Here is a 15906-nt window from a genome sequence, read left to right on the forward strand (position 1 = left end):
ATCACAAAGGCCACTCTTGTTACGTTGGAGATGATCATCACGAACAATTTATCCCCCCCCCCCCCCATCGCCGAATGGGACTTAGTACATATTTTAGTGTCCTACGTACTTGAACCCAACAAACAAAGCCTTCAAAGCCAGACCACAAGAAACTGATAAAGCTGGCCACACACCACAGAAAGACGGACTGCTGCACACTCACCGCACCACTAGCAACAGATAAGCGTTAACAACGTACAACCACACAACCGTATGCTCCCTCTTTCCGGTGACAGCTGTGCAGAGCACTGCTTTTCGGTTTCCCATACTAATCATCATGAATTGCGCGGTTAGGAATGAACAAAGGAGGCGGACTTTTGGGAGCGTGGTAAGGACCGCATGTATACTCCACACTTTCGACTGGCAGCATATCACAACACATCGCTAGAGCACATATCGAGACCCCCAGACGGCATGGCTCCCGGAAGTTGGAGCTATTCGGCGGTCCATTTTACAAGACCACTGCCTGCATCTGCTATTAATACACGCGTGCTGGACCATTAAGACTGCTCGGGTTTAGAGGAGCATTGCAATTCTGAGCAATAATTCAATGACCTCAAGATGTAGTAATTAATATTACGGTCTATACCTAACGGTAAACATTTAAGGAAATCCTGATCCAACGAGGCAACCAAGGTTTCGTCAGGCGTGCTCCGCGAAAGAGAGCACCGACGGAGGTGTGACCACGTGTACACTACACGGTAAAATTAGATCCTTCCTAGATTGTCCCCGAACAAGTTCCGCACACGTTCCGGGTGGCCGTCGCCACAACGCAAGGTCGTCCAGAACATAGCTACACTTCCTGCTTCCCGCAGCTCTACACCGGAAGAGTTCAAGGCAGGAGTTGGTATAGATCTTGCCGAAAAGAAACCAGTCCGTTGGTTGGCTACCGTCCAACAGCTGGCCACGGCACCAAACGCGTTTATAGCGTTGTAGCCGAAGTAAATGACACCACAAAGCGAATTTATGAATTCGCAACAAACACTACCGGCACACCACTGGGCAACAGGCAAAGGTGAGAAGAGAGCAGGGAGTGAGTTAAGAGAGAATGAGAGAGAGAGAGAGAGAGAGAGAGAGAGAGAGAGAGATAGAGAGAGAGAGAGAGAGATTGAGAGAGGGACGAAAAAAATCAAACAACCAAACCATTTACACTAAAGCGACGGTGATGATGATGGTGGTGGTTGATGTCATTGCTATATTTGAACCACACAACCACTTCTCGCATGAGCAACGAGCAACGCACACACAACAGTTGGCAACCATACCCCTCCCCCAAGCCACCCTCTTTAGTCACCCCTCCTCTCTTCTCTCTTTCACTTACAATCATCGATGACCACGAAGACGGCAACGGTAACGGACGATACGAAGTTACTTTGCGGTGTTTTACATTTGATGGTACTATTACTTTTTATTCGTTTAAAAACACACACCTTTCGTTATAGACTACGACAGATGGCAGATGGTGGAATGCACTAATAAATAAGGCGGATTTCCAGCCATCCGAAATGCAGTTGTTTGTCTGGTGGAAGCAGCGCAAGAGCCGTTTCCCTTCATCTGGTTCAGGTGGCCCGCGACAGGCGACAGAGTTGACAATCACCCGCATGCCGCATTGGAAATGGATACATGGCACACTTCCCCCCTACCGGCTCTTCCAATACTACCGGCACATTCCGATGTGTTTAAAATTAAAATCTTACGTATCGTGGACGATGCGATCATCCTTATACTCCGTGAGGCAAAGAATAAAACAAATAAGGAAGGACGGTGGCAAAGAAGTAACAACATGTACATCCCCCTCTCCTCTACAGATGAAAGATGGGCCTGGTTGCACCGTGTGTGTTGGAAGTGTGTTTTGGTAAGGATTTCCCCTGTTCGGCTGGGCTGGGACGGTTATGAAAATAAACTCCCAAATCGTCAAACAACGTTTTGCTTTATGTTTTTTCACGCAAATTCGCCATTTGTGAAGACGATAAAGAATGCGTCAACCTGGCGGGATAGGTTGCGTTTTTGTTATTATTGTTTGTAGCGTTTGTTTCTTGGCGTTTCTTTGTCATCTCCTTCTCCTCCCTCGGTAGGCTCCATCTTGGGACACGCGCATGAATTTAAATTTCTTTGCGCTAGTATTGGTTGTTGATGATGTTTTTGTTGTTGTTGTTGTTCGTGTGTGAGTGTTCTGCTTGCTGTTTTGGGTATAGTGATTTCCTACGTCTCAGCGTTGAATCATCAGCGGATCGAGAAACGCGCCTCGAATCTATCGTAGGGAGTAGGGGAGTAGGTGTGATCGTACGGATGAGTACGATGAGATCAGAAAATGCGGGAAAAGCAACATCGTTAACATTTCATTCAACTTCGCCAATTAACAGCAACCTCAGCGATAGGCGGTAGTTTCTATCCGGCCTTGAGGATTTGGCCATACACACCGTGCGGGCAACACCTGTTGCAACTTTTCTCAGCACGGTGCTTTTGACAAAGCAAAATGTTGTCTGCCATGCACCACCGCCCACTAAATCTATATCTATCCAAACAGATGCAGACAGATGCGGTGTACATGTACTTTTCAACATCAACATAAAAACGCTTAAAAAACTTACCGATAAAGTCGAAGGCTTCCTGGAAGTACTGCTTGATGTTTTGATGCGGCGTGTCGCTGGCCGGGATCTGTTTGTACTTGAGGCCAGGCTTCAGCTGACCACTCGGCTGCTGGCAGGTGACGTTAAGTACGCAGTTTGCACCGACAGTTGACGGATCGATCGCGTCCCGACCGTTGCCGAGCAGCAGATGGGGGAAAACGTGTGATGCTGGGTGCGATTCGATGTCTGTGAAGAGGGAAAGTGAGATACAGAAATGAAGGGCATGCGATTTAACCTCAAGATAATGATTTATCGTTCGATGGACCATAGACAAAGCACCATAGACAATCCGACATGGCTGCTGCAGTGAGGTTATGCCATTTTACGACTTAAATGCATCATTATTCTCCACCCCAAGAGAATGTCACAATTTTGCGCAATAGCAAACGAAGATCGACTCTCCACGAATCCACAACAAGGCAAAAGCAAAAGAAGGCACGAAAAACGTGACTCACACTTTGGATTCACCATTCGACCCGTTTGGTTCGATTTGTGGTTGATTTGCAAACGAGAAAAGAAGTTTGAAGCGCAACAATCCAAATCGATCGAAACCTAACAGAGAATATATGCTTTTCTAATGAAGCGATTTATTTGGTGAGAGAGGCAGATTCAGGCAAAAAAACACCAAACAAACAAGAACAAAACTCCGTTCCCGAACGATTTCGTTCCATATGAACCGATGCGAATGAATTTGTCCTTCCCGAACTGAAAACTGACGGCATGAAGTTGAATCGAGAGACGCTAATGTTGTTGCGCGTGATTGAATGAACTCGCGCGGCGGCGGCAGCGGCTTCGTTATCGCCCTGGACCTAAACCAGTGTGTGTATAACGAAAATTGTCTCCCCATTCATAAACTGGAAACTTCCGCACTGGACGAGCCTCGGACCATAAATATAGCTGACGTATAGGAGGCACCACTCGGGTTGAACCATTTTTAGCCGCCTAGGAACAGTTATGCACGATGTGTGTGTGTGTGTGTGTGTGTGTGTGTGTGTGGTGTGTGTGGTGTGTGTGTGTGTGTGTGTGTGTGGTGTGTGTGTGTGTGTGTGTGTGTGTGTGTGTGTGTGTGTGTGTGTGTGTGTGTGTGTGGGCAACTGTTGGAATATATTTATCCAAGCAGTACCTTCGCAAACACTTTCGACCGATCGTGACGAACGGCAGGCGAGAGAATGGCGTGGCCAGAACGTGCTATCGCGGGAAGTGCGTAGTCTGCGGTTCAATTAAAGTTCAATGATATGCTGCCATACTACGTTCCCGAGCTCTACCACACATACCAACTGTCGATACACATATCGGTTGATTGGTCACTTCTGCTGCCTACTGGTTGGTTTTATTAGGTCTGCATTTATGGTGCACAAGTCGTTAGTTTTCACCCACTCCCTCGAGTTGAGGCACTCGATTGAGAGCAACACCGATATTTGATCAATTGAATATCCAGACATGGTTTTATAGGTGGTTTTTTGGAGGTGATATTAATAGATGAATCGAACATTGAGTAGTTTTCTCGCTGTTACTATATCTTTTACTACATTGAAGGCATGGAGATATTAAAGACCTTTAAAACTAATCCAATCAGATGACATAGTCGTTTCATCCTAACGATTTAGCTCTCTTCTTGACATGTTAAAGAGGCGCACATAAAGCCGAAAGTTTTCATAAAAATGAACAATCTTTTGTTCTTACCTCCTGAGCGTACCACGGCTATAAACACATGCCATAGAACTCGATCGCAAGAAGTGTGATGTGGGCTCGAAGCATAAAAAACTCGCAGAAATATTTCACTCCAGCTGCCAGTCCCACACATAACGCCTTCTGGTTGGGCTAAGACCACCAAACAGACCGTGGCCTGCGACCGTAGGCACACTGTACAGATGTGCAATATGTGTTAGTTTCCAGCAACGCTAAAAGGCATCACATTCCGGAGTGCAATTTTTCTTCTACACAAAGCGAGGCAGTTGGCAGTTCAACGCCAAAAACAACTTGCCAGCCAGGATCAGAGAGTTTGTTATACTGAGATCTGATGGGTTAGCGCTTTGCTCTTAGCGTCTGCAACCCTCGTAACGCACACATACACACACACTTTAATGCAACCACCCATACACACATACACAAATGCGTGCTCACATTTCCTTGGCAAACCGCACCAAAGGGCCGATCGCTATGGGAGGACGCAATCACACACAAACGGGCGGACATACATACACCGGTACGCGGAGCGAACCCGTTGGCAACGTTGGGAGACACCTTTGCGCGGTTGCAGGTGGAGTTTACCTGAGCAAGGGTGGCGCAGCAGCGCACGGCAGGGAAGGAAAGTGACGCGAAAAGTTGTCCGACCGGCCTTGAAACCGGATACGGCGGTAGCGGCGGCAGCGGTTGATTTTCTGGATGCCTGTATCTTGTCGTCATGCTCGCAGCATAAGCCGAACGCGCAACACAACACTTCTATTCGGGTTTCTTTGCTTGACCCGCTCTCTGGACTTGTGTTTTTTTTTTCTTCACCGTTCCCCAACGACTTTCTCGTTTGTTTTTTTCCCTCAACCTTTGCGTGCGCTTGCATTTGTGTGTATTTAATATGTGTGAATATACACACCGCACACACACACAAGCGCGCGCGCACAAGAAACAGGTGAAATCATTCCATGGAACGCAACCAGGAAGAAACGCATTTCCAGCCGGTTCGGGCAACATGAAAACCTTTGCCATGGTGGCAGATGATGCTCACCTGAAACACATATTGAGTGGTACCGCCCGGATCGATGATCAATCGGGCGGCACAAACATTCTCCGTTACGGTCTGTCTGGTAGGACACACGTTGGATCTCTCGTACGGTTGTTGCCACGCTCGCTAATTACCCTCTTGGCGGGGGTGTATTTTTAGCCAAGCGCTCTAATTTTGTACATCCTTACCCGGACCACCGACCGAGATGGCTGTTGCTGCGTTACGTCTCGGGTCTCGCACGTTGCAGAAATATATTCGCCAGGATCAGGCGTGAAACACCTCACCAAGTAACATTTTCCCCAACAGTGACGCATTAATTGAGCAAAAAACAAATCTGTTTTCTCGTCCGCCTTAGCAGTGGAGTATATTAAGTTCGTACTGCGTCGTGGTACATCCCATCCCATCCACGTGTGTTGTCATCGGAGCCGGGATGATGATGTCATGGCTGCCTTAGACTGACGCTCCAGCGTAAAATGTGACATTTATATTGTACGTTTGTTTTGAGAGTTTTTTTTTCGTTTTTTCAAAAAAAAAACGGCGAAGACGACCACTGGAACCCACCGACGCACTAGTCCGGAAGCAGGTGGGAGCGACCAAGAGAAAAAACCCTTTAAAATATCGATTGCCATTTCGGGTAGGTCGGTAGGACTCCACATCGAGCCCCTCTTCTACTATAACTGCTTCTACTTCTATTTTGTGGCTAAAAAAGAACCGAAACAAATATAAACAGAACGGCAAACAACAGACAAAGGCAGCACGGTTGAAGTAAATAACTTTGCACAAAAAGTATAACTTGTCCGCCAATCTTTCTCGTGGCGATGAGTCAGATCGGCCCCGTCTCGGCACGCTTTTCTAAAACATTGTTGAAAGCGCGCGTCTGCAAGATATTATACCCCACCGGGTGACAACGGTCTGATTGAGGTTTCTATACATAAAAATAAATAAATATATAAATGACAGCCAACACAGTGACATCATATTGTCCATCTGGTTTGTGCGTACACGCGATGATGGGACCACACCACCCGGTCAACCAACGGGATCATTGGGGACGGATTTGGCCGGAACACGCAATCCATCAATTGGATAATCGTCTAAAGCTTAAGAAACGCACAGCCTTATCAACAGAACCGTCCTAATAGGCCGGCACTCTCGGGGTCGGGTCGGTCGAGCGAGGACCGCATGATTGGTGTAATTTAAGTATCTCGCTCCCGGAGTCACAACAATTGCTGCACGTTACGCAACTGTTTAGCGCCTGTCGAACGACCGTTGCCACTATCGTTGCTTTGCGAGAGAGGTACCGGCTGTTTACCTCGAGCTCGGGAAATCAGCATCCTCTTCGTCACATCGTCCGAACATCAACGAGCCAGAGAGCTGAGGACTCTCCTCATGCCGCGTTCGCAAGATGCGGTGGCGAAAAGATTACGAAACCATGCAAATCTGCGACGTGCACACACGTCATCGGGCTAAGAAAAACAAATCAACCCAAAAGGGGCGAACTTACGAGGCCGAAAGGCCATCTCGCTAGACCATTATCTGCAGACCCCGTTATCCGCCTGGGCCGCCGCCACACCACCTTCATTGAAACGGCAACGACGGTGATGGCACAAAAATGGGAAAAGAACCACAAAATAAAATAAAATAGTACACACATTGCTCGGGTTTGTTTTGACATGACACCGGGTGGCTGTGCGGATGATGGCTCCCATGATCCGGCACTTGACGTCATAACACACCAAACAAGCACACAACAATCGCTACGCGTTTGGCAGATTACAAGTGTCAAATGGTTGCAGTCAACTAATGGTTTTGTGTTGCGCCGCTTGTATACGTTACATTTGTTGGTTTGTTGTGTATATTCTCGGCGCGTCATCGCTGGCTTTATTTTGCGATCGCGATCGGGGATGCACTCAAGACCCTTCCGCTCTCCTCCCCTTCCCCCACCTCTCCCTTTCCCAACCATTCTCTCTCTTCCATTGTTGAAGGGAATGGGACTTTTGTGTGAATGGAAATGGTTTTCCTCCAGACACTATCTGGCAGCCGAACACCAGATGTCGATCGCATCTCACGTTTCCCCAAAAGCCCCGCTTGCCTATTCCCGTTGTCGGCATTCGGAGCATTCATTCAATCGTAGCAGAACTCAAAACTTACCATACGCTACCGCAGGACTAGAGCAGCTGCGCGCCAGAGGTACTCGGGTGCTGGAGGCAATGGATGAATCATCGCAACTATCTTTGTGCCGTTTGTGCTGACCGTGGATGGCTGCCGATCGTCGATGAAAAGAGACAGAATAGAAAAAAATAGAACAAATTAAAAGAGACGAAAACAAACGGAAGCAAAACAAACCGGAAAGCGAAAGTTTATTTGCAACACACAGTAGAGCGTACACCATCAAGTGGGCGATTTTTTAGTTTTCTGCCTCTCCGTCATGGTCGGTGGTGAATATATGTTCTTCTCGCGAGTCTTTTTCCGATTGTTTGTCTATCTGTCTATCTAAGCTGAAGCCGGGAGAGTGATCAGCGTGATCGCTGGAGCATGACCATTTATGCTTCACGGCTCTGTAGCGATCGGCTGTGGTATGCTGCGGCGTTTAGCAGCAATTATTTGCTTCTGTTCGGATTCTTCGCAACCACCGTCACGGAGAATCACACACTAGCCAGCACACTGCCATGCCAGGTGTATACCTGGACTAGTTTTGCATTGCACACACAACATAAAACAATTGCGGGAAGGCGAAACCCACACCAGCATGGCATCTACCTCTCCCCGAGCACGATCGTCGATCGATCGGCGGCCCGCTCAGGCGTGAAACCTTTAAAGGTCGTTCAAATGCCGCCAGGAAGATGGAATTGAGGCGCGAGAGCTGAGAGCATTCCCGCTCGGCCCAGTTTGCGCGTGTAGGCAAACCTCCGATCTTCTCCGAGCCCGTACCAAACTGGTTCTCTCGCACAGGCACACCGAGGGCCACAGTCGCTGCTTGTAAAGGAATGCGCCCCCTGTGGGCTGATGGTGGTAGTTTGTCAGTGAGCTGGCGCACTTTCCAGCCAGAAAAGTCGTGACTGCAGCAAGGCGTTAGTTTGGTTCGTTGGGGCAGTTTGTCTGCTCTTTTTTCGCCCTTCTTCGGTAACTGATCGCTTACAACAGGCCTGTGGTCTAACTGTTTTTTTTATTTGTTTTTTCTTCTGGATTCCTTTAGATTGAAAGTGTTCCTACCCGCTGTTACTCACACAAATCACAAATCGGAATAGTTTTTACAGCGAACTGGACGAACAGAAAGAGCTGCTACAAAGTAGCATGAATGCTTAGTGTACTCGCTTTATCTTTCAGTGTTCAATAAATACACAGAGGGCCACAAATCTCACGCGGATTCTCCCTCCAAAAACGGCAACGACCAAAACCATGAGTCATGCTGTACTAAGCCCGTGTTGAAATGCGTTGATCGTGAGGCAATTTCACCACTTGAGAGGAAAGGTGGGCGGAAGGTTTGTAGCATAAACAGACCGTACCGAAACGGTGGAAAGTTGAAGAGATGGCGGGAAGGTGGCCGCACTGGAGGTCAAAGTGTGTTGCCCGAATAGAAGCTCGTCGACACACGGCGCTCACAGTTCGAGCGAGATGATTCCAACAGTCCGAATGGTCGTGCTGCGGGGCCAAAGGCTGACGTACAGTGCGCGAGCGCAGACAGCTGAAAATAAATCCTCTTTATTGCTACACTTCGTTTGATCATTAGCAAATCGAGCGTAAATCAGCGTGATTTATGTGCGAAACAGTAAAACGGATCAGCTTTCTGATTCATTCCCGCTTGTCTCTGCGTTTGAGGCAACAGTGCGCGGCTACTAACCTTTCCGATTCGGAAAAACTTGTTAGTGGGCCGGTTACCGCATCAATTAGTGTAACGTCCCCTAGAAATACACCCGCATCGACCCGTCCATCCAATCTGAACTACACTCTTCCCTCTTCCCATGTCAGTGTGTGTGCGTGTGTGTGTGTGTGTGTGTTGGCGTCCTTGCTTTGGGGATAGCGCGGAAAAGATGGATTAGAGTTTAAAAATAGTCCCGCAAGAAGGTCCCACCGCCTGCATCATTCCTTTCGATCAATTCACGATCGTGCCGCAGCAGGCAGCGCGGAGATCGTTTCCTCAGACAGCCAGCGCTCGATCTGTTCACCACAGACGGCACGGCTCGACTGGGATCCGAAAGACCCATCACACGCAGCAACCCGTCGTCTCGTAGCTTTCTCTTCTATTCCCTGGGACCGTCCCCAGTAATGTGAATCCGTGGACAGAGCGGGCGGTGGATATGCGGATGCGGATTATTTTCATCCTGCTTCATACACATACACACACGCACAGAAACACACATAGCATCTTCACTGTTCGTTCTTTTTCTTCCCATTTTGCGGTTAGGATCAAGATCGTGCGGTAGTAAAGTGCACGCGAACTCGTGCACGAAACTCTTTCCCGGTTTCATTCCCACCACACACAAACCCGCCCGCTCGTGGCGGGTGCTCTTTCTGCGACATTCGAGCCACACTACCCCTGGCGTACGGCCAACGGGTGATGACTCATCTTCGAAATCGAAATTGGCCAGCAGGGGGGAAGAGGTTGTATCTTGAATAGCGCAACGCTATTCGCTGCTATTTCTAGACATCAAAAATGCTTCTGCTCTTAGGTGCTCTTGTGGCTCGACCCCACCGCGGGAGAGCTCCCTTTATTTACCACCCAGTGATTCCCGCTAGTCTCCTCGTGCCCGTCACGATTTCCTTGCTAATGGTGATTGGTGTGTCCCGCTCTTTAGAATGGCCTGCTCTCGGTTCGTAGGAACCTGCGGAAATGAAGCTCTAGTCAGCGGACAACGAACTGACAAACTGGTGTGAGTTCACTGGCAGACAAATGTATCATTAGCAGTGGCCACAAACTGTACTTCAAGAATATTAACGTTTGTTTTGTATAAGAGATTTTGGATCATCTGTTTAAAAGTTAGTATTGTATTTCTATTTTAATCTCTTTAAATATTGTTTAATTTATACAATTTTGTGGCTAATGTTCATTTACCAAATTGGGAGTGTTGAAGCATTGTGGCGAAAACTACACGTAGACCTCCATAAATTATTTTCCATTCCAGCCTAACCCGTATCGTTACGATACCTTTTAATTGTGTCAAAATACAGGAAAAGAAACTATTTCTAGTGCTATCCTATGCTCGCTGGGTGGTTTCAATCTGCGAGAGAAGGGTAAATGTGGTGGTACTACTAACCGCAAATAGTTGCTACCATTACCTCGCAACCTTTCGCGTCTCACGGCCCTGTTCGTGTAGGATTGTTTTTGTTGTTGTTATGTTTTGGTGGTTGGTTATGTGTCGCACCGACCTCATCCTGCCCCATCTGCCCGTTTCAACCGTCGCCATCAAAACACTCGCCGTGGAACCTTCTGCGGCATTCTTTATCCATCCATTTCATCTTCACGATCGAGACCATTGCCGTCGTCGTCGTCATCGTCGCAGTGATGATTCATTGCGGGTTGTCGGTGGAATGTCAAACTTATTTGTGCCCGACATGCCATGTATTAAAAAACCGACAAACGTGAAGGTTGGTGACACTCGTGCTTGCCTGCACACCTTGCGAGCGAAGTATTAGACTTTTTTCGCTTTCGATTGCAGAACAAGAATGCAGAGTTTAGCGAATTTTGCTTTGAAACTACAATTGGTAGCATTTTAAGCAAAATGTAAATATATTTGGATTCTAAATTAAATACCATTTAAACTCTTCTGCAAGGAATCTCTATTCGGAGAAATGCATTCAGCACATCAGTCAGCATCTTCGACTGTTACAACTTATGTAGCCGTTGAACGCGTTGAACCTTGTGCTCGGTTTCCTCAATGAAAGCGGGCCTAAGACCGGGAAGTGCCCGCGAGGGATGGAGAATTCGCGGTAAACGCACATTCAGCCATTTGCGCACCAGAAAGCTCGCAACCCAGAGTGCCCAGCGAGCAAAGCGGGACGACATTGCCGCCGCTACGTTTCTTGGTGCTTCATTTCTCGGAGCTGTCGATGAAATACTTCGCCGATCCGGCATGAATCGTTATGATTTGTTCCAAGAATTGAGCGCTGCAGCACTGTGTATTAGATTACATTGTAAAGATGGTGGCTTAAAAGAGTGCGTAGCTGCTTCTCGGTGGCAATTTTGATAATCTTTGTGGATTATCTTACTCATCATGAAGCAAATTAGAATAAATAGTCTTTAATCCTCAGCCAATGGCATACGCGTCTTCCGCTGTGATCCACCACTCACCATTGTTTTCAACGTGAAATGCAAACACATCGTTAGCAGGTTTCACGAGTGTGATGAATTAATGGCCCGCTAATCATCAATCAATGTTGACATTTGCTAACGAAACCCACAATCATTAGAAACTTCCGCGTACTGTGTTCCTACTGTGTGCTACGATAGCGCCGAGGAAAAGCGTCCGGTCGAAGAAAAGCGCGTCTGTGATGTAGTATGTATCTTACCGTGTTTGTCTGTCGGCATAAACCGTAGCATCAGGCAGGGCGATTTATGTTTCATTCTCATTTTGCTGGACGTTTTGAAGGGGTTGCTGGTGCTGCTGCTGCTGCGCCCGGTACTGCCCGGCGTGACGGATGAGGCTGCGCCCGCTGCTAGCGGTTCGTCGTCGTCGGCGTCACTCGGGCAGCTGGGTCCGGGGCGCCTGTCAGTTGCGGTGATTGTATTTATCTTTACACTTGATGGTCACCGGTGGGTGGACAAGGCACTACTAGGGGGTGGCCCTAACAGGTGATCTTGAGGGATACGGGGGGAAGGGAGGGGAGGGAACTTTCACGTCACTATTCAACAAGAGCTTTAGGCACGTACACACATCCACACTTGGTCGATAAAACACCGAACTCACTCGCGGATGTCAAGAACAACGAACTATTACCACGATGCGACATTCGCGACTTGGTAGATGCTTAGCCAGATCGCTTCGCTTTGCGCAGCTTACGCAGCTTAACGAGCGCCAATTGTACGAAGAATGATGTGCCACCGAACGGTTTTACAGCTGGGAGGCACTGGCGTTGATGCGATTTGCACACGACTACTAGCAGAACACGCAATAGTGGCAGCTGTTTTTCTTTTTCTTCTTGTTTTGTGTTACTCCTCTCTACACTAGATTGCCGACTTGCTGAAACCGAAATGAATCACACCTGCAGTATGCACTCGCGTGCGCTCATCATTATAAGAGAGCCTCGTTATGTAAGGTATTTTTTTCGCATCCACCTCTCCTCTCACTCTTCCTCCCTCACTTGTATTCGCTGTTCTGCGAACTTGTTTGTTTCACGATCGAGGTTGTTAACGCAACAACCCAGTGCGGACACTAGAAGAAACTTGCTTCGTACTAGCCCTGGATCACTGTGTATTCCATGCACGGGGCTACTGCTAAACCGCCAAGGGTTTGTGCTGTGTTTCTTCTTCCCCTACTGGATATGAATCTTACGACAGGGCAACCCAATCACTCTTTACACGCTTTTCTTACGGAAAGCAGCACTGCTATGGAAAATGCTTCAGCTGACGTGATTCAGCCGTGTTTCCGTTCGCCGTCTTCGCTACGATGATCCACTTCCACTGACACGACACACAATAGTGCGCGCGCCTACTTCGAAACCACTTGCCTATGGATGATGAAAACTGAATCACCACTGTGGTTCCAGCCTGCAAGCAGACGGCTATGAATCATCAGCGCACTTTTTGGGCTTTTTTTCTTCTTCCAGCAATCGATTCGTTCGATTACTCACTTCACTCAAGCTTGTGTGACTCGTTCAACGCGGTGTTGATGACTTTCGGTGCACAACGCAGAACAATCGCGAGTGATGATGATAACACACGTCTTAGGCGAACGCTTTATAGATGAACAGTAAGTCAAATATATATTTGTTTCCGCGCTGTCTATCGGCTGGTGGCTGGTGTTGCTGGTAATCCAAAAAGGGAAGGCAAACTATACGGCTACGAGGACAACAGAACTGAGCGCCAACCAGAAAGCAGAAACCGGAGGTAGCCTGTTTGCTATAACATCCACCCAAACCGAAACGAGAAATCGAACCGAACGAACAAAATGTTACGGATCTCCGGTGGCGTTTAGGATCGACGCGGACGCTTGGTTTTTTGCGAATGAATGGAAAGATTGTGTTGGCTTTTACGACAGCCAACGGTGAAAAATGAACCACACGCACACAGCTATACGCGGCACAGTGAGTGGTGACGGGAAGCATTCTGGTCAAAACCTATGTCAGTTTGTGTCCAATGTTAGGTGCAGTTGAATTTATTGAAACATTTTTTTTATTTTGTAGAAATCGAAGCTTAATTCCTCCTTTTGTAATAATAAGCATAATAAACCTATTGCTATAATTTATTTACCACATTCACTAACCATTTATTGACGCTGTAGTGCTGAGAAAATATACTTATGAATTGTATTTTTTTGTTCTCTTAATTGTGTGTAGCTAAAACTGAATACAATTACAAAACAGCAAAAATAATGCCATACTATAATGCCACGTACAAATCGTATTTTGGACGCACGCTCACTGTCCAGCATGTGCTGACTACGACGCACACAAACACAAACCATTGGAAGGGAAAGGAACGACCAACGGTGTAGTGTGACGTCATTGGAAGAAGAGTAGAAACGCTCGAGAGGGCGGAGGGAAGGACGACATCAATCAAATCGAGCTCTCTAATGCGATGCGTCGCACGTGTCGCGAGTGTGTAGGTCTCACGCATACGCTTGCACGCACACGCATACAAACAAACACACGCGTACGCACACTCACATACGGTTCGTTCGTTTCGTAAGCTGATGATAATTATATTGGTCCACCGCTGGTTTTAGCCGCAGAGAATAAGTAAACAATATTAAGAATAGAATTGCTTTAAAGGTCTGCGATTCAGCAGTATTTTTTCCAGCTTTTTGAACCTTTCGCGAGGCTGCATAGCTTCCCTGTCGATGTAGAATTCCATTTGCATAACGATACACACTGCTTGATTAGTGGGGGTTGGAATATGAATACACACACACACACATATACATTAGCATGTTCAGACAGCTGCTTCGCGGGAGATGCTACCCAGGGAATGAAATCATCACACTTGCTCGTTCTGCCCAACGAGCCACCGAGCGTCGACCGAGCGAGAAAGCATGTTGGTTTGGTTCCCCGTGTAAGCCAAGTGTACAATAGGTGAGTGTTTTGGATGTGTTGGTGTAAGAAAGGTTTAGTGCAGGGAGTCTTCTACTGCATCAGGCGAGTAGAAACCTGTCCAAAAATCAATTTTAAGCTACCGTTTTACACTATTAATCGGGTTTTTCTTGTGATTTTCATGGTTTTTTTTTAAACGTGGCTGTTCGCAAACTACTTTCTTTCATCGTTATCGCTATCGTCAGTAATAATGAAACCGTACGAATATTTGAAAGATACTCTCCTACCGTTTTACCTTTCTATTAAACACACGTCTGAGTGTATGCGTGCATTAGTGCTGTTTACATTCTATCGCAACACCACTACAACCGTACTGCGGTAACAGCTTTTGCACGTGTTGACAGCCCGCTCGCTGCTATGACTCATCTTGCCAGGCTCGGCCGCGCGCTTCCCGCCGCTCATTCCACCCTTTACTGCAACGTTCCACCAGCAACGAGTGGCTATGGCGCAGCGCGTTCTGCAGCGCTTGCTTCAATGTGTGTCTGTTGGATTTCGATGTCACGAACTCGATTCGCCGTTTGCTTTCGTCACTTACCTTGCACTGGCTGGGGGTTGCAACGCGGGCTGGTTGGTTTCTTCTTTGCGCTTCGCGACCACCGTCTAGCATTTCCTCTTTATGTACACCGGTTGTCCATTTTTGCGTTCCTTTCTCCACAGTGTCTCACCGCCTCCTTAACCCACTATCCTTGTCTGTAACGTGCCTGGCGGGCCTCCGCCGCATCGTTGAGGCTGTCTGGATTCTCCAGAAGTAGCCCCACCATCGACTCACGGCTTTTTGGTTGGTTTGCAATCAGTGCGACGTGTTGTCTATTTCAATTCCCAGCAGTACCGGTAAGCAGTGGAATTTTACCGACAGAATCATCACGGAATCAAGCGGGCGGACGATAAACAAATGGTCGCTACACGTGACACCGCCGCTCAGGGTGCTGTGTTTCCCGCGCGGATGAATATCGATAAGCCCTCTCACCTGGGTCAAATCCAGCTCTTCATACATATTGCTATGTCATTTAGCCAATCTTCACAGCAGAACAGTGATAAACAACCTGGCCCAAGCATTCCACCTGAAATGTCTTACTGGCCTCACGCCATGTGAGTAGCGTTTTGTGTTTCCTACAATCCAACTCTGCTCGCCACGAGCAGCACAAAACTACCAACCTAAATGTAATTGAACGACTATAATCTGCTGACGCAAGCAGAAACCGTAATAAACCGACACGTTAGGTTGCAATTAGCTTCATTGAAGCTTCTGGTTTCATTCAAGTCCATTCAACA

At 47.5% G+C, this 15906-nt stretch overlaps 1 protein-coding gene across 1 annotated transcript in view; it reads right to left on the minus strand.

Annotated features, from left to right (window-relative positions):
- The window catches only part of LOC121603512 (uncharacterized protein ZK757.2), a 31291-nt gene extending 17727 nt beyond the window's left edge, over positions 1-13564 (minus strand). Inside the window, exons 1-3 of the mRNA XM_041932350.1 lie at positions 11896-13564; positions 7540-7650; positions 2631-2855 (exon numbers count right to left, since the gene is read on the minus strand). Coding sequence (XP_041788284.1) covers positions 2631-2855; positions 7540-7650; positions 11896-11956 — 397 coding nt within the window. The 5' untranslated portion in view covers positions 11957-13564. The remainder of the gene's footprint in view (positions 1-2630; positions 2856-7539; positions 7651-11895) is intronic.
- Positions 13565-15906: the final 2342 nt, after the last annotated feature.

The sequence above is a fragment of the Anopheles merus genome, chromosome 2R (genome assembly GCF_017562075.2).
Source record: "Anopheles merus strain MAF chromosome 2R, AmerM5.1, whole genome shotgun sequence".
Lineage (NCBI taxonomy): Eukaryota > Metazoa > Arthropoda > Insecta > Diptera > Culicidae > Anopheles > Anopheles merus.